Source organism: Phalacrocorax aristotelis, chromosome 20 (genome assembly GCF_949628215.1).
Source record: "Phalacrocorax aristotelis chromosome 20, bGulAri2.1, whole genome shotgun sequence".
Taxonomy (NCBI): domain Eukaryota; kingdom Metazoa; phylum Chordata; class Aves; order Suliformes; family Phalacrocoracidae; genus Phalacrocorax; species Phalacrocorax aristotelis.
In genome coordinates this window covers 4,110,386-4,133,879 of record NC_134295.1, presented here as the reverse complement: position 1 = coordinate 4,133,879, position 23,494 = coordinate 4,110,386, and the positions used below count along the sequence as shown (strand labels likewise).

Here is a 23,494-nt window from a genome sequence, read left to right as displayed (position 1 = left end):
CCACAAAGTCACTGATGTGTGATGTGAAGGGCACTATCATCTTCAAAGGCATTACCCAGAACTGTCCCCTTCTTTTTTCTCCGCTTAGAAGAAACAGTGCGGCAGGGAGGAGGGCTGGGGCTGGGCTCCAGGGTCTGCAAAAAAGCACCGAGACCACCCTGACCTGGCTTTCATGCTCTGTATTTAGCGGTGGTAAAGGGACGAGGATGTGGGGTTAAGCCCCAGACAGGGTTAAAGCCATGCATGAACAGAAAACCCTGCTTCCAGCTCTCCTGCCATGCTGGTATCCCATGTGCCCTGGCTTTACCGGCCAAGGGTTTCCTAAATCAGATCCCTCACGCTTGCGAGGCACCACGCTCCCTCCCTCTCCACAGGCCCTCCTCACCCCCAGGTCCATTGGGGCCCGTGCAGGACGTGCTGAGGGCTGCGTTCTGCTCCCGACCCCACCCAGGCCACGTTTTGCAACCAGCTCCTGGGGGAAAACCCATCTCATGCTCCCGACTCTGGCCGCAGCTTCTCTCCATTTATCCCCTTTCCTCCCAAAAAAGGTGCTGGATTTCTCTATTTCCCCACCCGATGAAGGGCTGCTGCTGCGATTGCCCAAAGATGAGCCAAGCTTTGTTGATGGCCTCCAGCACAAGCCTTGTGGGATGTCTAGTAGCTGCTGGAAGCATGTCTCAGCCCTGCTGTGCAGCTTCCCTTGTAAAATGGAGCTGGATCCATCGACCTGTGTGCAAAGACAAGGAGTGAGGAGCCAGGGGAAAGGCATGGAGAGAGAGCTGCATGCGCCTGGCACCAGCATGGATACCAGATATAATGGGGAAGCCTCGAGGGAAGGGGATGAAAATTTAACTTGCTAGAAAGGAATTAAACGGCTGGTGAATTACACCTAAAAATAGAGCAAAGCCAGGGCTCATGTCACCCTGCAAGGGGAGGAGGTAAAACTATGATACTTAAATTACATCCATTGCGTTTCGCAAGCTCCAACGTCACCACCTGCCCTGAACCTTCAGCCCTACCGAGCACCAACATGGCTCACTCCAGCAGCCACTCCGCTGGGACGGCACACACGGGACCCCACCGCAGACCCATGGGAAACAAACAGCCCCTCGGCTTTGCCAAACCCTCTTCTGCTTCACCACGGAGCAGGGTTTTAATGCAGGTCTGGGTCTCCCGCGTGCTCTCCAGCAGCTTTCTTTGGGCTGGTTTTAGCAATTTGGGTTGCTTGGGGCAACCTTTAAGAGAAGCCTCAGTGTCCAGAATGGAAAAGCTTGGATTTTGCACCCAAAAATGACATGTTGTGTTTAGAGGTTAACTTTATTTTTTTTTCCTTAAAATATAGGTACAGAAAGATCTCCTAAGCAAAACAATTTCCTCCAGATCAAACCAAATGTTTCATTCAAGCCTCATTATTTTCTTGTTGCTAATTATGAAGAAAAGCAAAGAACCAGGAAGGTAATTAATTTATACTGCTTTTTGTGACTCACTGAGTTAATGCAGATACCACACAGGGGCCACTCAGCCGGCACCCTCCTAAACCTTCACCACGGGCTTGGTGTGCAAATTAAGCACAGGGAGAGAAGGGAAAAGCAAGCCATCCAGCCCTAATTGCGGGGAACACTCTTCTGCACCCCAGCCACCCGCAGGGAGGGGGCTGTGACCAGCCTGATGCTCAGGACTTGGGTTAAAATCCACAAGCATGCAGCACTGCATTGCAGCATCCAGACGTTTTCAGCCTGCAAGAAGTGGGGATTGAGTGCAACCATTTTGTCTGCTTTAAGCAGGGCACAGGATGCAGGGAGGGAGATGAAGCCCCGTGCTGCACCGCAAAGCTCTGCCAGCTCAGACCCACCAAGGCTATCGCCGCTGGCCCCGCTGTGCCCAGGCTGGGTCCCCACAGGGTCTGTCCACCCTAACACAAGGTGCCCAGCACAGCTCGGCTGCAACTGCGGCCAACTCCCAGACCTCAGTTCTGAGCTGGCTTGCACACAACGTCCCTACAAGTCGCGTTGCTGCAGTCAATAGCCATAATGACCCGTTGCTAGTTGCCGAAGGTATGATTTTATTTTCTCCCCGTGTGACGTTACCCCCTTGCCTACAGACCTTGCTCAAACACCTGGGTCCCACCTCGCAGCTGCTGAATTGCCCCTTGTTTTCCCTCTCTTCCCCCCTACTGCAAATAAACTGGGGGCAAACGGAAAGTGTTTCCTGCGATAGGAGACCAAGAGCCGCCTGGTACAGCCTTCAGCTCACTCAATCCCGTGTATTCAGCCCTATCGCCTACGGCGAGGCAAGCGTGCATGAGAAGGTGACCTGCCTGGACCCTGCCTGCTTTGCAGAAGATAAGAATAGTGTTGATAGCATCGGGCCAGCCCACGAATGAGTCAAAACCTGAAAGGTACGGAACAAAAAGCAGACACTGTCAGGTACCAGCATGCAACAGCCTTGCTGCAGCTTAGCCAGTCAGGCCCAGCAACCGGTAACTTACACCACCTGGCCCTTGCAGACCTTGTAAGGACTCGTGCAAACCGGCTCAGTCAAGCTCTTAAAGTACAGCCATGTTAGGGAAAGCAGGCGGCCCCACTAGTGCAGCATCACAGCATCAGGGAAGAGACCTTCATCCCAGGTAAAGGGCAGACAGCTTCCCCACATCCCTGTTGTCAGGAAGTGCTGGCGGGGGCTTGCAGCAGGGCTGCGATGTCTGACAGTCTCCCAGTTGCACCATCCTCCTGCAGTAGCAGTTTGCAGCCAGTTCCCACTGGTGGGCCACGAACAAATCCTCTGATGGGAGGGGTGACAACTCTAGACACCCTGCACCCCTGAGACAGCCAGAGGGAGCAGACACGCACTTGCCTTTCCCAGCTCTCACTGTCCCCTCTGGACCTTCGGGGTGCAAAGCCCATGCCCCAGAACAGGATAAACAGAGAAAAAGTCAAAGCCTTCCTCCTCAGGAGGATGCTGAGAGCTCCCCATGTCCTGTGCACATGGAGGGTGGATGCCAGGGCCAGTGATGCTGGTCAGGCACTCTGCAAGGTCAAGGGGCCAAGGAGAGGGCAGTTCAGAGCTGGTCTGGGGTGCAAGGCTGTGATATTTCAAGCCTGGAGCCTTTCAGAGAGCAGTTACTTAGAGCCATTTCATGCATTTTAGCTGCTAGGATAAGCAACAGCCATGCGGACTGGCGATAGCAGGAATGGGTCTGGCATGCTGTTGGACTAGCCCTTACGGCAGGGCACGGAGGGGAGGGTGAGCTGGCAGGTACTGCTCCTCCCCATCCCATGCCGGCTGCTGCCACGCCACAGCTGGGAGCGCAGAGGGCCCGGAGCCGAGCTATGCTGCCCACAAGCCCCCGTGCAGGCAGCAGTAGCCGTGGCAGGACAAGGGCGAAGCCTCTTCTGGTAACTCAGTGCCTGCAGCAACATCACGTAGGAATGCGCCTCTAATCCTCACCATCGTGCCAGGGCCTTGCCTTCCACTGGGACCACCTGCTGAGCCCCCCCCCAGGGCTGCTAGCTCCGCCCAGCGCTGTACCAGCCATGGCAGGCATCGCCTAGCTCCGAAGGGAGGCAGGGGTGCCAGTCTTCACACCCTGTCAACGCAGCCCCCTCCCAGCCATGGGCAACATCAGTAGAGAAATACCCATGGATGGTGACAACACTACCAGGAAACCCCAAGGTTGTTCCTTTAGTGTAGGGCTGGATTTGGAGACACAGAAAGGTCCCAAAATGATGAGCAGCCTGGGGAACACAACCAAAGGCGTCACTGCACCCTGCAGCAGCTGGAGTCACGAGCTGCATGCAGATAAGCCCAGCTCCCTGTCTGCCCTGACACCCCCCGCAGAAGCAAAACACTCCCCTTGGCAAGGGAAATCTCATTTTCTCTGCCCAGGGCCCTGCTGGAAGGTCACAGGGGAGGAGAATACTGCGCTGCAGACAAGCGAAACCCGGGTGTTGCGGGACCTCGATGGCAGCGCTGCAGTGCTGCAAAGCAGGAGGAGGATGCAACGATCCCAGGCACGCAGGAGAGCTGTGAATCATCTGCAGGCACCCTGGATATCAGCCTGCCAGGATGGGCGGACCCCCCCTTGCAGAAAGCCTCTGTATACACTTACAAACAAGCTGTTTACGCAGACTAAGAGAACTTCAACAATAAATAAGGGAGATCTCTTCCTTGGGGCCCCATCCAGGCTCAGCACCAACTTGCTCCTCTCCAGCACAAAGCTGGGGACGGGGGGCTGCTCCTTGGTTTGCAGTTTGTCCGCTCAGCTATTCCCCCAACCGAAGGGGCTGTGCCTCTCTCTTCCCCTGCACCCAGCATGGGACAGCTCAGGGAAGCCCGCCAAGACCTTTGCATGGTCCAACACCTGGCATTCCCTGCAGCTCTGCAAACCAGACAGCAAACGTTTGGCCACCAAGCCTGCAACTTCACAGACAAGAGCCAAACAGCCAGCAGCAATTCCTCCCAATTAAACCTTGCTGCCCTGACCCAGAAGGTCTGGTCAGTCGGGCGAGCCAATGACAGCCCAAGCACTCTCTAATCCTCCCCCTTCCAATTCTAAAAGATACACTAATTAAGATCAACCCAAACTAAACAGTTGGCTCCACTGTGCTGCGTGGAGCAGCTTGCAGCAAACTCTAATTGTGGCACTTGCGTCCGTCATCGGGAAAGGGACTCATCCTGCTCCCCGTCTGTGCTGCTCCAACCTGTGCTTTCACTTGCCTTAGGCTTATGTTTAGGTTAGGCTTAGGTTTAGGAACCAGTCTACCCAGGGTTCTAGCCCAGCCAGTGCCTCCCCACAGAGCTGGGGCAGCTGCTGCAAGAGCCACGTTTGGGGGAGACCCACATCCAGGAAACCTCTCTAAAACAGGCAGAGAAGTGCCAGGCTGCAGCTGCGCTCGCAGGCAGGGCAGGGGTGATCGCTGCCTCCCTGACTCACCCACCCCTGGTTCAGCTGGCGACTCACAGGCAAGCCCTAAAAAGCCCAATTTTTCCCCCCACCCACTTCACACCAGGATGGCTGCATGGCCCCACGCATCACGGAAAGCGGCAGCACAGCAGGCAGCTATCCCCAGGGGCTCACACCCCGGGAAATGATCATCACAACAGCTGCGTTTTGGGACCAATGTCCCCCTCCGACCAGGATGGGACAGACCACACCCCGCCGCTTGCCCAACAGCACCTTGGCTGGGTCGAGGAAGTGCTGGTGAAAACACCAGGGAGGACAGCATCAGCCTCCCGGGAGGGGAAGGTGCCCAGGCACCGCCGTGGCGCACCGGGATGGCAATCCACGGACAGAGGCGTTTAGTAGAAACACTTGAATACGTTGGGGTTTTTTCTGAGAGCAGGGAGAACCGATGCAGCAAAGGCACGTACCCTCATTTTATCTCCAAAGCACTCACAAGAAATTAACAGATCAATTGGGAGTCTTTTATATAGCTGGTATTAATTTCCTCCCATCTGTAAAAAGGAAATGAGAGACAAAAGACGTTAAATGGAGTTGCCCAAGTCCCCAAGTGAACAGCGTGAGAGCTGGAGTGAGAATCCAGCAGCTCCCAATTTCCAGTCCTATGTTTAGATAATGCTTCTCCTTCAAACCAGAAGAAAAGCCAAGGACACTCTGCAAGAAAAGCAGATATTAAGAAAGACCTAATTGCTATTAAAGTGAGAAACCCACGGTGCCCTGGACTGTCACCCAACAGCTACAGAATTTCAAATAGGGGGGAAAACACAAAGCCAGCTGGAGATGCTGCTGGAGCAAGCTGTGATGGCTTGGGAAGCTTCAAGGCTTGATTCCATTGCATCTTGAAGAAACCTCTTCCAGATCCAGCTGTGAGCAGAGCAGCTCTCCTCCACCTCTCTCTAGCTCCAGAGCTGCCCCACAACAAGGTGCTGCAAACCCAACCTTCTCCTCCAGAAGAGCTCTGAGAAGCCAGCTGAGGGTTTGGCGCTACGTGCCAAGCTGGCTATTAAATGTCTCCGGTGACTCAAGGGTACTCCGGTAACCTCGATCACTCTGACTACATTCCTCTAACGGGCACGTTACAAGGCCGCTCCCGAACGACAGACCGAGATTAGCAAACCTGTTTAAAGCCTTCAGGCGTGCTCCATGCACAGCTTTTCTAAGGTGGGACTGTATGAATCTTTACCAGCTCGTGGCATTCATCCAACAGGAGCAGGGCATGCAGGTACAGAGGTGCACAGGGACAAACTGCCATGCCAATTTCTGCTGTTGCTGCTCCAAGACTCATTTTAACTCCTCTCCACCACCTCTGGATGGGTGCATCACACAGCCAAGCCAGCAAGGCTGGGCTCTCCCTGGCACAGATCGTTTACACCAGAAAACTGAGTTTTCTACAGGGCAAAGGCATCCTCGTCCAGGTTTTTATCCTTCAAAAGCATCAGAACAGTGACCGCAGCTGGACTTGAGCATTTTGAGGAGGCCTAATAAAAGAAAGTCTATAAAAACTGCTTATGCTCCAGGGAGAGGGGTCAGGAGCTAAACATAACCCCTCATCAGCCACGCTCTTCCCAGATTGCTTCAACTGCCACAAGATGCACTGGATGCCATGAATAGCTGGGCTAGGAGGGGTCAGCACAGCAGGTCTGCCTGAAGCTGGGGGATTTCTACAACAAAACCCTCCCAGTTACTTTCTGCATGGTGCAAAGCGACACTTCACGCTGTTTAATGCAGATATTGAATTGCTCTGGAGCAGAAGGTACTCAAGGTGACAGTACCTGGTCACCCAAAGTAAGGCTATAATCTGGTCACCCCAAATAAGACCATGGTCGCTCTCCCAGCTCCTTGCCCTCAACCACATGGTGCAGCGTTTAATACACGGTTTCTGCTGGCCCTCAAAGCCTCGCGAAGAGTTAAAGCTGAGCCAGCCCAAGGTGACCACGGACAAGCTCCCAAGGCAGAGCAATGCCAATCGCCCTTCCCAGGAAGGGCAGATTTCCTACTGGGAACATGGGCAGGAAAGACAAACAAAAGCTTTTCAGGAAATAACCTGTTGGTCTCCACTCTGACGGGAGGGAAGAGGTAATTGCAATTATCACTGATTACTACCGGGCTTTGCAAACCCAGACAAAGCAACGCCACTTGCAGCACACGCCAGCGGCGAGTCGAGAGCCAACGCAAGCACCCAGTCACCTTTGCCTCTTCCCCAGCTTTCGGCGGGAGCTGCTGGCACGCGGAGACCCCACGCTGAGCCCACACTGCCGAGACCTGAGGACTGGAGAGCCGTCCCTGTCAGATGCCATTTCAACCTTCCCGCATGCCCCCCGCAGCCGGGATGCAGGCGATGTTATTTCACACCCAACCAAGCTAACAGAAGCGCTCCTGGGAGCAGATGCTCTCTCCTCTACGTGGCACTTCACAGACATGAGAGGGGTCCGTATGTTGCAAAACACAGCCCCCAGGGACTGAGACTGCTGTGGGAAAAGCGCTCCCAAAGGAGACCGAGGCACTAGCAGGGCTGGATACGCCAGCTCTTCTCTTTAAAGGCCTGTACGTACTGAAGTCTGTGCCTGTGGCATTTGTGCTGTTAAAAACTCCAGCACCAAGGTGAGAAGCTGCCTTCTCTCCAAATACATCATTAAGATTTAGCATGTTGTGACTCCAAAATGCAGAATAATTTCAAGCACTGAAAAAATCCCCACTGCCAATCTGCAAAAGGGAGTCTGCTTCTGCCAAAGTGCATCCTGCAGGCTTGACAGAGAGAGGGAATTTCCTTAGCAGCACCCTCTGTTAAGCGGAATTTAAGAGCTGTCCCTCGAGGTTGATTGTATTGCGACTTTCTGGAGACAAAACCCATTGATACTGTGATGTTTATGAGTCACTCCTGGGCAACGTAAGGAAACGCATTTGTTCTCTTCTGATTACAAGAAGTACTTTGCATTCTCCAACTTTCTGCTCAGAGATCTCGAAACGTCACCCCAACTTCAAAGAAGCCTTTGGTCACTCCCATCCCTATCAAATCTATCACGCACGTGGGTCAAGCTCCCTTGGGAAGGAACCCCAAGCCGTGGGGTGACACACCACCAAAGGTGACACACCACCATATTTGTTCTCACTACGCCACTCCAAGCAATGATCAGTCTTTGATCTCGCCTTTTCTGACAAACACACAGCAACGTGTGTGTGCATGCCCGCCTGTAGAGCTTTTAATTTGATTTTTTCCTTCCCAAGCAGAAACATACATGTTCTTCTGCCTGAGGAAAGAGCAGAACAAAACATGACAAGATAGCCATCCCTCAATTCACAGACAACTGGATGACATTGGAAAATTAGAGAGATAAGCAAGATATCAAGCGCTATGTAGAATAGGTGGCGATCATACAGCTTGCCTAAGGTGGCGTATCGGCCGGCACCGGGAAGCAAGAGGATCAAGCGTCGATACTCGGTCCAAGTCAAGCCATCCCAACAACCTCCCTGCTCCTCTGCTGTTCCCTTTGAAGCCGGCCAGCCGAGATTTCAAAACACCGACGCTGTTATCAAGCCTCGGGTGTTATCAAACCTACACTGGCAGCTTTGAGCCCCGACGAGCGAGAAGAAACCACTGATGACCCAGACAGCCCAGCGAGGCCAGTGCAGGGGAGAAGTGTAACCCAGCTCCACCTCCGCTCAGCAAGGCTGTGTTTTCACAGAGTATTCCAGATGGATTTCAGTTTTTATCTGAACAAATTAAGCCTTGGGGACTCAAAAGAGGAAAAAGAAAAAGAAATAAAATGTTTATGAGGCAGCTGCAGTAATTCATCCTCATTATTGCTTGCTTTTAAAGTTTCCCCTCTCGGTACCAATGGCTCCAACGATGCTCCTGCATGACCCTGGGACAGTCTCTACGGCCCCCATCATCTCTGCAGTCTACAGCCAAAACCCAGGTCTTGCAGGAAGGAAAAGGGAAAGGATTATGTTAACGAAATACTCCTAGTGAGCTTCTGGTTTATACAAGTGTCATTGAGATGTCTGTCTCTCTTCTGTGGAAGAGGGGCTCCAGTCCCTCGGTGCCACATGTTTATAAGCTCATAACCCAAAGAACGATCCTCTTGCCTTCCCTCCATCACTGCCCGGTTTCCCCTTCTCCCACATGTAATTCTCAAACCACGAAAGGCTCTATTTAGCCATGCTAATTGCGGGGAAAAGACTTGCTCTCCATCCCACTAACTCCCAAGACAACTCCAGAACCTTTGGGTATTGTGGATAAGCCACGGCTGGGTGCCTGGGCAATTTGGGATGGAGGACATGAACCAAATAGGCCGAATATTGGCACATTCTGCTCCTACCCCCAAAACCACCCCAGCTCTGTTGGAGGTCTCAGGGGAACAACAACTTCATGGCATCTCCCCAAAAGCTGGGTCAGCACCCGTCTGGGCTCTGGCCATTGCAGGACTCAGCGAGTCAACACTCACATCCCAAATTCCACCTGCAGACTGTGAGGGAAGCCAGCCACCCCCAACCCCAGCATGAGGTGTCCAAACCTTCATTAATAAATGGGATGACACAACAGCTTCGGTTCCTGAATGGCCTCAAGGTCTGGAAAGCAGAGAGGTGACCGGGCACCGCTGCGGGTGACAGGGTCCCTGCGGGGGGCAAAGCCATGACTGCAAACCGAGCGTAATTCTGCTTTAATGGACATTGGGCTCACCGGGGAGGTATGGGCTGTGATTACAGGCAGGTCCAGCTTTTCCCGCTCCATCACCATCCCATATTTCACAGCGGGAACCTTTCAATCTTCCAGCCCTAATTAATCTAATGGTTTTCTCAGATCTGTGGAGGGAACTGTTTGGATGTTTTTTAGCTCAGACACCAGTAACGGGCAGACCAGGGAGGAATAAAAATGCCATGGCTGTTCTTTCTGAGATGGCAAAGCAGAGAGAGAGGAAACAACACCATTCATTGGGATCATTCCCCAACAAAGAAGTGGGAATGCAACAAGTCTGTGTTAGAAGAAGCTGTTTAAATTCATTATCATGACAATTTACACTGTGGCACCAGCTGCACCAGTATTTCAAAATCCTTTCTTGACAGTTATTCATCAAGCCTCAATTCCCCTGAAGAACAGCGACCAGCTCACCTGTACAAAAGGGGGAACACTTGGGGTGATCTCAGACTACACACCACCTTGGTTTCTGCAGCCCACACATGAAATAAGCCGGGGCTGCTGCTTGTGAGCGTGCAGGTTTTAAGATAAACATTTCCCTCCGGCTCAGCGAGGGAATCCGCATCAACCAGTCCCACAGATCCAGCTGAAACATCCCACGAAACCTCTGGAAGCCCTTCCCACTGGCTTTGCCGATGGGTGTCACAGCGAATCCTGCCTGGCCCAGCCCTGCCCGGCACCCAGGAGAAACCAACCTCGTGGCGGCAGAAGGGGAACAGAGATAACCTCCAGCACGCTCACCCCATACGTCAGACACACGTATTTCCAACACAATGACGAAGGCTGGGGTGACGCACCTCTTCAAACGCTTCTTTGCTGTCCCCTTTTCAAGCCTTGCAGGTGGCACTCGTGTCCCCACACCAGCGGCTTTGCTCCAGGGTGTTTCTGGTCTCCAGATCCAGCCCCTGCACCCTGTGCCACCACCGCAACAGGTTTCTTACCCCACTTATCACCCCTCACCCAGGCAAATCCTCAAGTCCCTGATTCACAGGTCTCTATGGCCGCTCCAAAAGCCCCAGTTTCAGGGAAGGGATGTGGGCTGCTAAAAGCATTTGAAAAGCACCCAAGTGTTTTAGCACCCAAATCTCACTGCCAGCCACCAGCTGCCAGCCTCTAAAAACGTTCCTCTGGCAATTTTGAAATTGTCCTTGCTGCTTCTTATGCAGAAGCCACCCCACCATGCCCAGAGCCCCTGTGAGGCTCCACGGCCCCGCTTGTATCCATCACGTTTTGCTCTTCTTTTCTCAGCTCCTAATCACCAGCCTGCAGGCACTGGGAACTTCCTTAATCTTGTTCTGCCCGAGACTCCAGCAGCGATGAGGACAGTTGGTACTAGCCAAAGGCAACCACTGCCACAGGAGCGGCACTGAACTCCAGAGCCTGACGCCGGGGTGCCCCATGCCCGGTAAACTGGGCTGAAATGGGTCACCAAACAACCCCCAAGCAGCAGAGTGTCCCCACACAACACTCTGGGCTCCCTTTCTGCCTGCTTAGCACAGACTCTCTCCCCGGCTCACTTTACACCAGCCTGACAATCATACAGTGGTGATTTTTCTGCAAGTACCAGGTTGGCGCTGGCTGCTGTCAGACGGTCTGGAGGGAGGAGGAACACCCCAGACCCAGTCACACATAAAACCCGAGTGCTGTGAAGGGGGAAGAAGAGACAGAACAATGACTCAGTGATTGCTACAGGCTCCAACCCCAACCAGAGCGCCGCATCAGGCAGTGAGCTAGCGTCTAGCGTGCACCAGCGAACAAAAGCAGGATAAGAGAGCTCAGCCTTGAGGTAGTGCTTCACAGGGACCCTCCGCAGCAGCCTCCAGCATGGACATATAGGAAATCAAGTCCTCACTACGCACTTGAGCTGTGAGGTGGAATGGCCAGGATGCTCCAAGGAGGCTGGGAAGCTCTCAGATGCTGAAGAGCCGTTTGGTGCAGACAGACAGCCCTGCAGACAGACGACAGGGCGTGCCTCGATTGAAGGTGGCTCCTAATGCAAGATGGAAATACAACTGCTGTGCTTTTCTGCAGGGCTGAGATGTGCTTTGGAGACACAGGTAACCCTAACTCTCTCCGAGGTGGGTAAGAGCTGGTGGTTTGCAATAAGCTCTGACCACCGGGCCCCAGCCTGTGTCTGCACAGTCAGCAAAGGGACCACTAAGCACAAGCTGTTATTTACATTCCTGACTCACTCCTTCCCTTTCCCCTGAAACAGAAAAATATCTACAGTCGAACCTGAGTTGCCCTAAACATCTCCTGGAGCCACGTGAGCCAAAAGGTCAGTCCTCAGAGCCAGGAAACCAGGTTCTTGTGCTGAGAGACCCCCCAGCCCTTCGCTACCACTCCTTGGGCACGGCGCGAAGGAAACCCCTACAATATCCTTGCAAAACCTTGGAGATGGGCACAGAAGGCCTCTGATTTGGATGTTTTACGAAGGTCTGACCTTCTGCAGCAACGCAACAGGTTAAGACAAAGTCTAGTTGCAACCCTCAAGCAGCAAAGGCTTCTCCACTTTTACCGGCAAAGTCAAGCCGTCACCAGATGTGGTCTGCACGTAGCTGGTGGAGCTTCGGAAAGGCATGGCTGGAGCTGTCCCTCACCCCCTCTTCTCCTACACAGTCTTAAAATACCATGTGAGTATTAAGTAAAGCAGCCAGTACTAGCCTTCCCCTTCTCTTCTGGGATTAGCAAAGCAGAAACAGCCCACGCCTGCAGGACACGCTGGGGTGACAAGTCCCTGCGGGGACCTGTCCTCAAGGAGGACATCTCCTCCTTGGAGATGAACCCACTGGGATCCAACCTCCTTTAAGTCATTTTACAAAAACTGCATCAAGAGGGGAAGGGCTCAGCTCACATCTTTGATTCTCCAAACACATCCACAGTTAGAGCTCCTGGAGAGAGGATAAATTGCCTGGAAGGGACAACACTGCGACGCATTTAAGCCTGAATATCTGTCTGAAGCATCAAGGGCGATGAGGGGAAACTGAGCAACAGGACAAGGGTCAGGTTGTATTTCCTGGCCCAAAGCAGAGCCCTGAAAGCACTTCTGAGCTCCTTTACGTGGTCACCGTGCACTACGCCAGTGGATGACACCCAGAAATCATTCACAGGGTTGAAAACTCTGTTTTGCAGCAACATGTGGCTCAGTCAGGAGTGCTAACCCAGCAAAGGGGCATCCAGAGCTGGAGGAGAAGCTAGGGAAGGGAAGTCAGGAGATGCCAAGCTGTCACACACAGCCTACGCTGCACAAATTCCCCCTCTTGGAGAAAAGATGTTTGTCCCCTGCACCTCGGGGTTTTGCGGGGTTACACCGATGCATCGATAAATGCACGCCAACAGGAGAGGAGGGAGAGAGGAAGCACTGTAAATTCCTGTTCTGTTCATCATCCCCCTTCCCCTCTACGTGGAAACTGGATGCTCCAAACCCTGTCCGGTTTAGGGAGCCCGGAGGTGTGTGTGCCTCATCCTGCCATCACAGGCTGCACTGCACAGGCGTGCAGCGGCTCCCATTGTGTAAGAGCTATCCCTGGGTGAAAAAAAGCATATTTTGCTGCTCCTGAACAACATTCTCTGATCCAAGGCGGGATCAACTGGGCCAGTATTTAGACACTGAGCAGCGAGACATTTTTGCAGGTCGTGAGTGGAGGAAGCCTGAATATTCAGCTGCACCAGCAACCTGGGGACTATGTACCAAGACAACAACATGAACAAGCAACGCTATCCCCTTCAAAACCCTGGAGAGGAGGCCAAGGAAAAGGATGCCCCAGGACTGCTCTGCTGTTGAAGCCCCTGTTAGAGGTGTAGGTAACCTAAGGTATGGGTTTTGGCACAATCAGCATCCCCGGAGCTCTGCAGATCACCTGCCATCTCCAAAGGGCCCTTGCCAAATTTGCAAGGCGGCTCCTCCTAAAATATACCCCTTAAATAGGCAGGCTTGCATAATACTTTTAACACGTAAGAACCGACGGGGCTCAGCGCACCGCCAGAAATAACTTTTCCTGCAGCACAAAACAAGCCCTAACTTCAGGCAAGAGCGGCAGGAGCAGCTTTGCGCAGTGACCAAACGCGGCGCCGGTGATGGAGGGTGCCCATGGGAGGGGGGCAGCGATGCCCCTGTGCCCCCCGCTGCGAACGTCCCCAGGGAACCGTTTTCCACTACCCATTCTGGTGCTTTCCAGCGGCAGTTTCTCCAAGCACGCCCCGAGCAGGGCGGCAGGCCAGCGCCGTTAGCCCCTCCTTTCTCCACCAGCTTCCGTACAGATACTTCTGATTTAATCACTCTTTGCTCTCTGAGACAGGACTGAAAATGCAGTGCAATAGCCCCGAACAGCTAGCAGAGGTCGCTTAACGTGTGTTGGGTGAGCCCTGGGAAAGGAGATTTTGCAGCCGCGTTGCCTATGGCAAGGCACCTTCTAGCTTAAATCATTTTGGGCAAAGCTGGGAAGGGATAAACCCCACGGATCACGCCTGGTTCCACTCTGCCCCGACTGCTCGCCTCCCAGCCAGGCAGGAAGCCTCCGGATCTGAAGTGTTTGCACTCCTGTGCCTACACGTAAATAAAACACTGAGGAGGGATTGTGAAAATAGGGCTTTGCCTGGCTACGCACGCTCACGCAGGCTTGGAAAGGGATGAGGTATTTTTAGGAAAAGCTGGGCAGGGAGTATGTGAGCTCCTGGGGGTCTCTCGGACCTCCAGGCCAGGCCAGGGCACAGTTTCCAGCTCAAAAAAGCTCCCAAAGCAAGCTATCAATCAGCAAGCTGGAGTGCTCCATGAGGAGCACTGCTGTTAGTGTTATTAAATCGTCGATGGTAACTGAGGAGCAAAATGAAGGAAACGCAAAGCTCCCCTCCCTCCCGTCACCTGCTCTAAGGCAGGAAGAGGCAAACATTTCACCTGACCTCTTGGCTTTATCACCACCAGCGGGACCAGGGCCAGCTTGACCTCGGCACTGCTGGAGGCCAGGTCCGGCACGCCGGTGCCGGTGGGTGCAGAGCAGTTACATCACGTCACACGCTTTGGGGGTAATTCAGGCGATATCGACCCAGCTGCAGAAGTTTTCAAACCACTTTGTCAACAACCCCCGCCCTGGCAGACTGATGCTTTCCCAGAGCGGGTCATCATAGCGGGTGACTTTTCCCAGCCCTATGGCCCTGATGCTCATTATCTTTAACGCAGAATCCTCTGAACGCTTTGCACCAAGAGGCAGCTGCCCACCCTGGTTTGCTGCGGAAGGAGAGGAAGGGGAGGCTAAAGCACTGGGATATTTTTAAGTGACTTCTCCAAGGTTACAAAAGGCATCTGTGGTTGAGAAAGGAAGCAAAGAAAGAAACTGGACACTTCCTTTCTGCTGCTGCCTGAGTGCCAAAGGGAAGAAAGCAAACTTGGTCCGAAAAGGGGACTGTCAGGGGTCAGGCAGCATCATCAGCCCCGCTCCCGGGCAGTGAGATGAGAAAGCCCACGCTGAGCAGAGGGGCTGGGGTGCCGCTGCCTGCCTGCCAGGCCTACGGCAGAGACACAAGGTCGTGGGGAGAGCGGTGCCCACCCCTCTCCCAGGCTGGCCTGGGGGCGTTACGCAGGATGTGCAGGGGAATTTGCCCTCGTTTGCCTGGGGGGGTCCGTCCCTGGGACGCTCCACAGGGGCCATCCTTGGGATGCTCAGGAGGTCCCTTCTGGGGATACTCGAGGGGGCCCCACATGGGGATGCTCAGGGGTGCCTGTCCTGCTCAGCTGGGGGGTCCCACCCTGGGATGCTCAGGGGGTGCCTCCTTGGGGTGCTCAGGGGGTCTGCCCCATGAAACCGGGGGTCCCTCCCTGGCGCCCCTTCCCCTGGGACCCCGCCACGATGCCGCCAACCTACCCAGCTTCATGAGGCAGGCCAAGAGGATCCAGAGGGAGATCTCGAAGGGGATGCGGATGTGGTCATAGTCGATGCCCAGGACGGGGAAGGCTTTGCGGGGCTTGGCGTGCCCCTCGCCCGAGCCGTTGGCCGGCTGCTTGTTCAGCGGCTGGATCTCCTGGGCGGAGGCGGGCGGCGCGGGGGTGAAGCCCCCGATCTCGCCCCCCAGCAGCTGGGCCGGCTGTCCCTTCGAGGGATCGGAGGCCAGCATGGGGTTGGCCTGCAAGCCCTGCCCGGGCAGCAGCGGCCCCAGCAGCAGCAGCAAGGCCCAGGGTAGGACGCGCAGGGCCGCGGCGCCCATGGCGGCGGGCGCGGGGGGCGGCGGGGGCCGGGGGGGGGCTCGGGCGGGCGGCGGGGCCCGCCGGCGGCGTGGGGCTGGAGCCGCCCCGCCGACAGCCGGAGCGGAGCTGGGGCGGCCGCGGCGCCGGGGCACATCCCACCGAGCGGCCGGGGCGGCGCGGGGAGGAGGCAGGGGCGGAGGCAGCGCCTGCGGCGGCGGCGGAGGGCGGGGGGGCCGGGGGGGTGCTCTGCCGAGGGGGGGGCTGCGGAGCGGAGGGGCTAGTGCGGGGGGTGATAGTGCGGGGGGGGGGGGGTGTGATAGTGCGGGGGGGGCTAGTGCCGGGGGGGTGATAGTGCGGGGGGGCTAGTGCCGGGGGGGTGAGGTGCGGGGGCTGCGAAGCAAAGGGGGTGCCTGGGGGGGTGCGGTGCAAGGAGGGGTGCATGGAGGAAGGAGAAGGGGGGTGAATTGGGGGTGAAGCAAAGGGGGTGCGTGGAGGGGTGAGGTGCAAAGGAGGCGCGTGGAGGGGGGTGAAAGGGGGTGTGTGTGGGGTTGCCAGGAGGGGTGAATGGAGGGGGGGTAAAGGGGTTGCCGGGGGGGTGTATTGCAAGGAGGGGTGCGTGGGGGGGGCGTGTGAAGGGGGGTGCAGGTGGGGGGGGTGAAAGGGGGTGCCTGGGGGGTGCTAGTGCAGGAGGGGTGCACGGAGGGGGGATGCAGCGCAAAGGGGGGAGCATAGGAGCAGGGGAGTGCTAGTGGAAGACAGGGTGTGTTGCAAAGCTGCTGCAGAGCGGGGTGGGAGAAGGAAAGGGGGAGTGTGGGAGCTGGGGGTGCTAGTGCGAGAGGGGGTGCAGGGCAAAAGGGGTGCATGGGGGTGGGAGGGGCAAAGCAAGGTGGGGGCGCAAAGAGGGGAGGAAGGAACAAGGTAAAGCGGGTGTGATGGCAAAGTGGGTGCCTGGAGGTGGAGGGGTACCAGCGCAAAGTGGGGTGCAATGCAAAGGGGGGAGCAGAGAAGTGGGAGGATGGTGGGATCCAACTGAAAAGGGGGTGCACAGAGGAGAGGCAAGCAATGGACGAGGGTGCAGGGCTCAGAAGTTCAATGCAAGGCAGGGTGCAGGGAGACAAGGGGTGCCATGCAAAGAGGACGTGCATGGAGGCAGAGGGTGCTAACGCAAGGCGGGGCACAAAGAGGCACAGGGGGGAAAATGCAAGGAGGGGTGCAGAGAGACAAGGGGGGTGCAAGGGGTCAAAGGGGCCCTAATGCAAGGGCATGGGGGTGCAAAAGAAAGGGAGGGAAATGGGATCTGTGGACTGGCCTGCTGCTGGAGGGGTGCAGTGGGGTGTCGCAGCACTACACTGTGCCCAGCAGCGTGGGGGTGGCAGGGAGACTGTGGGTGCACAGCCCAGGCACCGGGCAGGGGGGCAGCAGGGGCTCACAGAACTGGCAAAGCACCCTGGGCCGCTGGGGAGAGTGGAGCAGCCACCTGCCTCCTCTGTTTGCTGCGTGGAGATGGACAGCCATGGTCTGCTTAGCTTCAGCATCGAGGCACCACTTTGGGGAGAGCTCTGGGGTGGTGGGAATTGCAAAGCGATGACTTTGAGGGGGACGATGACTTTGAGGGGGACGATGACTTCCAGGGACACAGGCCTGGTGGGCATTGGCAGCTATTCTGGACCAACATGGTGCTGTAACTCCTTCTGTGCTTGTTGGTACGGCTGTGCCCCTCGCCTGGGTCACCAGTGTAGTCTCAGTCACCAGGAAATCTGATAAGGCTCTAATAAAACCACTGGAGTAGCATGGGGAGGGGTTGCTTGGCACCGTGGGCTCAGCCACCCTGACTTCTTGGCTCAGCTGCCGACTTCCTGAGTGTAACGTGTGTGACCGGAGCTATTGAAACCAGCGGGAGTTTTGAACTGATTTATGAGCTCAACTTCAGGGGCAAATGAGCGTTTCGGTAAAGATGCAGTCCCTAATCCTTGGGGGCCACTCGGTGTGGGGAAGGCATGGGCCCTTGACATGACGTGTGGCCGCTAAAACTTGAGCTTTGAAGGTTACGCTTGCTCTTGGCATCAGTTACATTCTTGTTTTAAGATGGCATCAGCTCCCAAAGCGCTGGCGGTTGGACGTGCTTGGGGAAGGCTGCAGGGAATGCGGCCCTTCACCTTCCTGGCAGACAGGAGGGCAGCACTGCAGCCTTGCTGCAGCTACTGGGTGGAAGTCATCAACAGCAAACGTGACCCATCAATTAAAGTGAATCATGAGCCTGAGCAGGAACCAGCTAGGTGTGTCAATTCCTCTCTTCCGCTTGATTATGTTCTGGATAGTCAAATTAATCTGTTTTTGCAATTAAGCAAGAAATCCTGAGCGTTCCTCGTTTTGAAAGAGCTTAGTCATATCTGGGTGAGGAGTCTGATCCTAGACGACGGCAGTTGGTACGCGTTTCAGCTGTAGCAGAACTGTGCGCTGGCAGCACACAGACGACTAGAGACTTGTTCAGGAGAAAACAGACTGGAGCTGTTTCAGTTCAGAAACCGTTCCGAGAAGCTAAAACTGGTACAATGTTCCCGTGAAATAACTGGGTCAGATTTTTCCACCTCCTCCTGCCTGGATCAGTCGGCAGCCGTGGTGGGTGGGACTGAACTGCTGAGTACCTGGCTATTGTACATTTGCCAGAGCGGGATGCAGCATCAGATTAACTTCTTCCTACTTCAGTAGCGTACGTTCCCAACCTGCTAGGCTGAATGATACCAGCTGGTCAAGGGCCTTTCAACATATGGAACTCTGTGAAGGATTTCAGTTGGTGCAAATCGTTGACAAAGTGGAAAGATATTCCAGCTTCCTCCGGATTGGGAGGCGAAGACCTGGAGACATCCAATAAATCTGTGTTCCCGAGTTAATCCATCAGCACTGCAGCACTCTGACAGTGGCAAATATCCCCATCAGGGCCTTGGGGCTTTCTTCAGTTATTTGTGTCTCCTGTGGTAGGAGAGTAGTCTAGTCACCTCCAGCTTTTCATTGCCCAGCCAAGATGCTCGCTGTGATCCCTGGAACTTCCACCACTCTTGCACCAGGTGGGAGAATAACTAGGATTAAGCTGCTTGGCCTGCAAAGAGAGAGCAATACAACCATATGAATGGGCAGATGGAGCATTAAAAATGTCCCATCAAACAAATTACATAAGTTATAATACACCAGAGCTTATCTGTTGTATCTTGGAGAGCAAAATCAGACCCTGTGTATGTATCTATGTTCATAATGATCTTCCTGGCCCCTCGAAATCCTTCACAGCTCCTGCCTTTGAGCAGCCGTGCAGCTGGGCACCTTCTCTGACCCAGACACCGGCGTTCCCCCTGCTCCTCCAGCCCGTGCACAGAACTTCATAACCCAGCACACACTAATACAGTACCCAGCAAATGTCCGGAGTTGTGTTCCCATCTAAATCATGCAGAATTCAGCCCTCGTATTGAGAAAGTTCTCCACAAAGCTTTGCTATTCTGTAGTAGCTTTGATCGGAGGGTCTAAATATTTTTCCAGTAAATGTTAATTGTCAAAAGGTAAATATAATTTACATTGCAAGGGAGCTAAACGCAGGTAGATGCCAAAAGGGAAGTGTTTTCTGAAGTTGTGCACGGAATCAGCAGCAGATTTCCTTGAAGAAACCAGGAGCGCAGACCTTGCTGTACATACTGGCTGCAGCCCACGCTGGCTACAAGAATGTTTCTGTATGTTTATAGTCCATTTCTATATTAGTCCCAGCTCTTTCCTTCTTAATCTCTGTGCATTGATTTGATAAAGATGAACTTCACACCACCGCCTCTCTCTATGTTTACACCTTGTGCCTGTTCCTCCATCCCCACTTGCAATTCACAATTGCCTGAGCAAAGTGGGTGCAGGTCAGGCTTTCTCTTTCAGTCAAATTATTTTTCTCTGGTCTGCCCCAATAAACAGCACAGGCAAGTGGAAAGTATGCATGACTTTAAATTTTATTTTAACTGCTCTAGCCTAACCATTTCAACCTGCAAACAAATCCTAGTCCACGTCCAGCGCTCACTGGCCGGGTGTCTGCAGGACAAACCATGTTGCTTCTCTCTTGCAGACTAAGATCTATGTCTCTGAAGCTCCGTACCTCTGAACCTGCTGTGCACTGTGACTTCGAAACTATGGCACAGGGTGTAAAATTCAACTTCTGTGTGCATGTTGTGGTTCTTTTACACTGAACTGCCTTTTTTTTTCCCCCTGTGCGCAGCATAGACTGAGGACAGAATAGGAGACAGGTATTTACTGAAAGCATTAAAAAATGCCTTCTGTATGACTTGAGTTGTTTTCTCTCAAACATTGTAAGACAGGCAAGTCCGGCTCCCAGGCAGTTTAATTCTGTGCTCCCTGTACCTTTCTTTGGACAGAAAACCCACCAGCCCTGTTTCACGAGGATACTCTCAAAGGTGTTTATCCTGCAGGAGGTTGGGTGCTGGGAGGAGAATGCCTTGTTTACATTCCCCAACGTGCCTCCAGTTCCCTTTGAGAACTGGAAACTTCAGCTCTGACAGTCAGAAGCAGCAAGTACCCCTGGTCCTCCTTGGCTTCAGCCACTGTTATGTCTGTCTGTCACCAGCTCAGAAAAAAATCAAGCTCCTGTGCCCCAATTTTCTCTCTGTCAGCAAGTAATACTTATATGTCAAGGACATTTGAAGCCTGCCTGAGTTCTGTGTAGGGCTTTAGATCCCCATAAGGACAGCATCTGAGAAAAGAAGATAAATCCCTGTTGTAAGGATGATAGTGATGGATCCTGATTATTATTTGTTTAATTAAAAGAGTCTGGACAGATACAGAGGCAACAATTAACAATTATCTTCCGTAAAGAACTTTTACAACTGCTGAATAAGTTAATGGGTTATGAGATGAAGACAAATCATTACAGCTGATGGTTGGTCTGTTGTTTATAAGTAGGAAGGTGTATGGGAGAGTCCTCATGCTTCCACATAACGTCTGATTTAAGGGGCTTTTTGCTCCTTCTGCTAACACAGAATAGGCAAGTAGCAATTTTCTTCTGTTGTGCAGCTGGGATTATCTAGGAGCCATGGAATTAGGTTCTAGATGAACATTTAAACTATTCATTACACTTTATTAATAGACCTAGGAATGTTTAATTGTGGAAATAAATTATAGAGAGATGAATTAATAACTTTTGATTTATTTCACACACACACACCACCCCGCCCTTGTCAGGCGGGTGCGTTAAGATAATTAGGACTAGCAGAGATCCCAGCCTTGCCTTCGCCCCAGGGTCTGGTGGCAGTGTCCCCAGGGTGGCCCTGTGGGGCAGCTGGAAGGACAAGGAGAAGGGAAGGTTTTTGCAAACACTGCCACCCCCTGGCTCTTTCTACAGAGTTATTTCCACCCCACCCCCCCAAAAAAAAAAACCCTAACTTTGTGCTGCCTGGCGGAGCTGTGCACTTCATTTCTACGACTTGCTCGTGGAAAGACCAGGCTTTGGCGGGCTGGGATTAGCTTTTCCGCTGGGACTCAGTCACGACTCGCTGCCTGTGGGGACTTCACGCCATGAGACGCCTGCAGATGCACAGGCTTCCCCGGCGGTGGGGCGAGCCGTGCGCGATGGCTTCCCGGCCGCAGTGAGGACCGCAGGAGAGGAGGCCGTGAAGCCCAAGCCCCCCATGGAGGCCGTGTCTGAGGGCCGGTGCGGGGCAGCCCGGGCACCCTAGGGCGAGTGCGTGAGGCAGCTGGGGCCCAGGCCTCGCTGCGGCCTGCAAGCTGAGGGTATCCAGGCCTAGCCAGGCTTTGCTTTAAGCAGCCCCTGGGTTTGGTGAAGGAGGAAGCGGAGCCGCGGAACGGCTTGGCGGGAGGGACAGAGGGCTGTGGCCGGGCCCTGAGGCCACCAGCATGGCGGCCATCCCTCCCTCCATCGACTACAACTCCCAGCATCCCCTTCGCGGCGGTTGCCCGGCCCTGACGCAGCACTCTGCCCCTTCCCCTTGGCTGTGAGAGCTGTCAATCACAAGATGGTGACGGCCGGGAGGGCGGGAGGGAGAAGTATTCTCGAAAGCGACTTACGCCGTTTGCGCGGGGTTGGGGTTGCTCCGGGTGCGAAGGGGGTGGTGGCGCAGTTGGCGTGGCGCATGCGCAGAGCTGCGCGGGGAGAGCGGCGGCGGGGGGTGCTGCTGAGCCCCGGACAGCTGGAGGGGGTAAACAGGGGAGGGGGCGGGGGGGTACGGCCGGGGCCTAGGCCGGGCCGCACCTGAGGGCCCTCCCCGCGCCCCGGGGACAGTGCCCAGTGCCTGTGGGGCCCCTCTGGCACCCCACGCTGCTCGGTCCCGCTCTCCCCCATCCCTCCCCCCCGCATGGATGAAGCCTCGCAACTTCCAGTACCCGCTGCGCCCGCACCCGGGAGGCCTGACAGGTAACGGTCCCGCCGGCCGGCCGGGCCCCGCCCGCCCCCACAGCCCCTCCTCCCTGTCAGCCCTTCCCCCCGGCACCCCCTTTCCTGTCAGCCCTTTCCCCCGGCACCCCCTTTCCCCCGGCACCCCCTTTCCTGTCAGCTTCCTCCCCTCGCCCCTTACCTCCCTCTCCTGACAGTTCCCCCCCCCCCCACACTTCTATCCCCCTCTTCTCTGTCAGTTACTCCCACCCCAGGCCCTGTCAAGTGTGTACCCCACTACCGTCCCGCCCCCCCCCCCCACTATCGCCCTGCCAGGCACCCCGCCTCCGCCTCTTTGCCAGGAGCCTGATCCTATCCCTCCTAAGAAGCCCTCCTTTATCCAGCCCCTCATCCCCCATTTTCCCCATCCCTCTGTCTGTGCCCCCACACCTCTTTCCCCCCAGCCCTGTTGATACCTGCATCCTCTGCCTGGTACCTACCCCCCCGCCAGGTTCGGCCCCTGCTTTTTGACTTCTCTTCCCCCTTCCCACAGCTGGCACTGCCCTCTCCTCACTTTCTTTTCCCCTTTCCCAAGGGCTGACACTACCCTGCTCCCTTTCCTGCTCACCTTTCCCCTACTAAAGCCTTCACATGAAACTTTCCCCTGCCCTGGTGGGTGTCCTGTAGCCCCTTCCCTTGGAGAAATAAGCCTTTCCACCTCTGCCAGAGTCTGCTGGTTAAACTCCTTCCTGGAGCTACTGGGCCATGTGAGTCTTGGCATCAGGCTGTTACTTGTGCTGGGCTGAGGTGTTGCCTTGCATCTTCCCTTTCTTCCTGTGGATGGCCGTGTCAGCTGGAGGATGAAGGGTAGAGGTAGGATGCCAGCTGCTGCCTGAGCTATAACCGGAACTGGGCATATCAAAAGTTTCCCTGATGCTACTGTCCCCTTGCGCTGGATCTGTCAGGTCTCAGATCCTACCTCTTCTCCTGTCCACCCCTGTTGTAAGCAGTTCCTTCCTCTGTTGTTGGCTGGCTCCGGGTTCTGAGCCATCTGTCCTGGGGAGCGACTGCTGCTCCTGGCAACTCCTTCAGCTGTAGCAAAACCTTCTTTTTACATGGTGTGTGCTGCTAACCAGGTCATTTCCTCTTGTTTCTCTAGGTTTGTTAAAAAAAATCTGCCTATTTATGTGTATATATTTTATTTTGATCTGTGACCTCTTTGAAAGTCAAGGTAAAGGCGATAGGGAAAATAAGTTGTGAGGTTAAAGAAACCTGCTCGATTGGGTCCTGGGT

General features: G+C 54.7%; 1 protein-coding gene and 1 long non-coding RNA gene across 2 annotated transcripts in view; both read right to left on the bottom strand.

The window, feature by feature from the left end:
• Window positions 1-15,982, bottom strand: part of SLC9A1 (solute carrier family 9 member A1) — a 31,218-nt gene extending 15,236 nt beyond the window's left edge. Inside the window, exon 1 of the mRNA XM_075114635.1 lies at window positions 15,515-15,982. Coding sequence (XP_074970736.1) covers window positions 15,515-15,854 — 340 coding nt within the window. The 5' untranslated portion in view covers window positions 15,855-15,982. The remainder of the gene's footprint in view (window positions 1-15,514) is intronic.
• Window positions 15,983-21,007: 5,025 nt separating this feature from the next.
• On the bottom strand, window positions 21,008-22,774 carry LOC142066816 (uncharacterized). Its single transcript, XR_012663793.1, has 4 exons — window positions 22,702-22,774; window positions 21,898-22,019; window positions 21,256-21,369; window positions 21,008-21,151 (listed from the first exon to the last, which is right to left on the bottom strand). It is a non-coding gene; the product is annotated as an uncharacterized LOC142066816 (long non-coding RNA).
• Window positions 22,775-23,494: the final 720 nt, after the last annotated feature.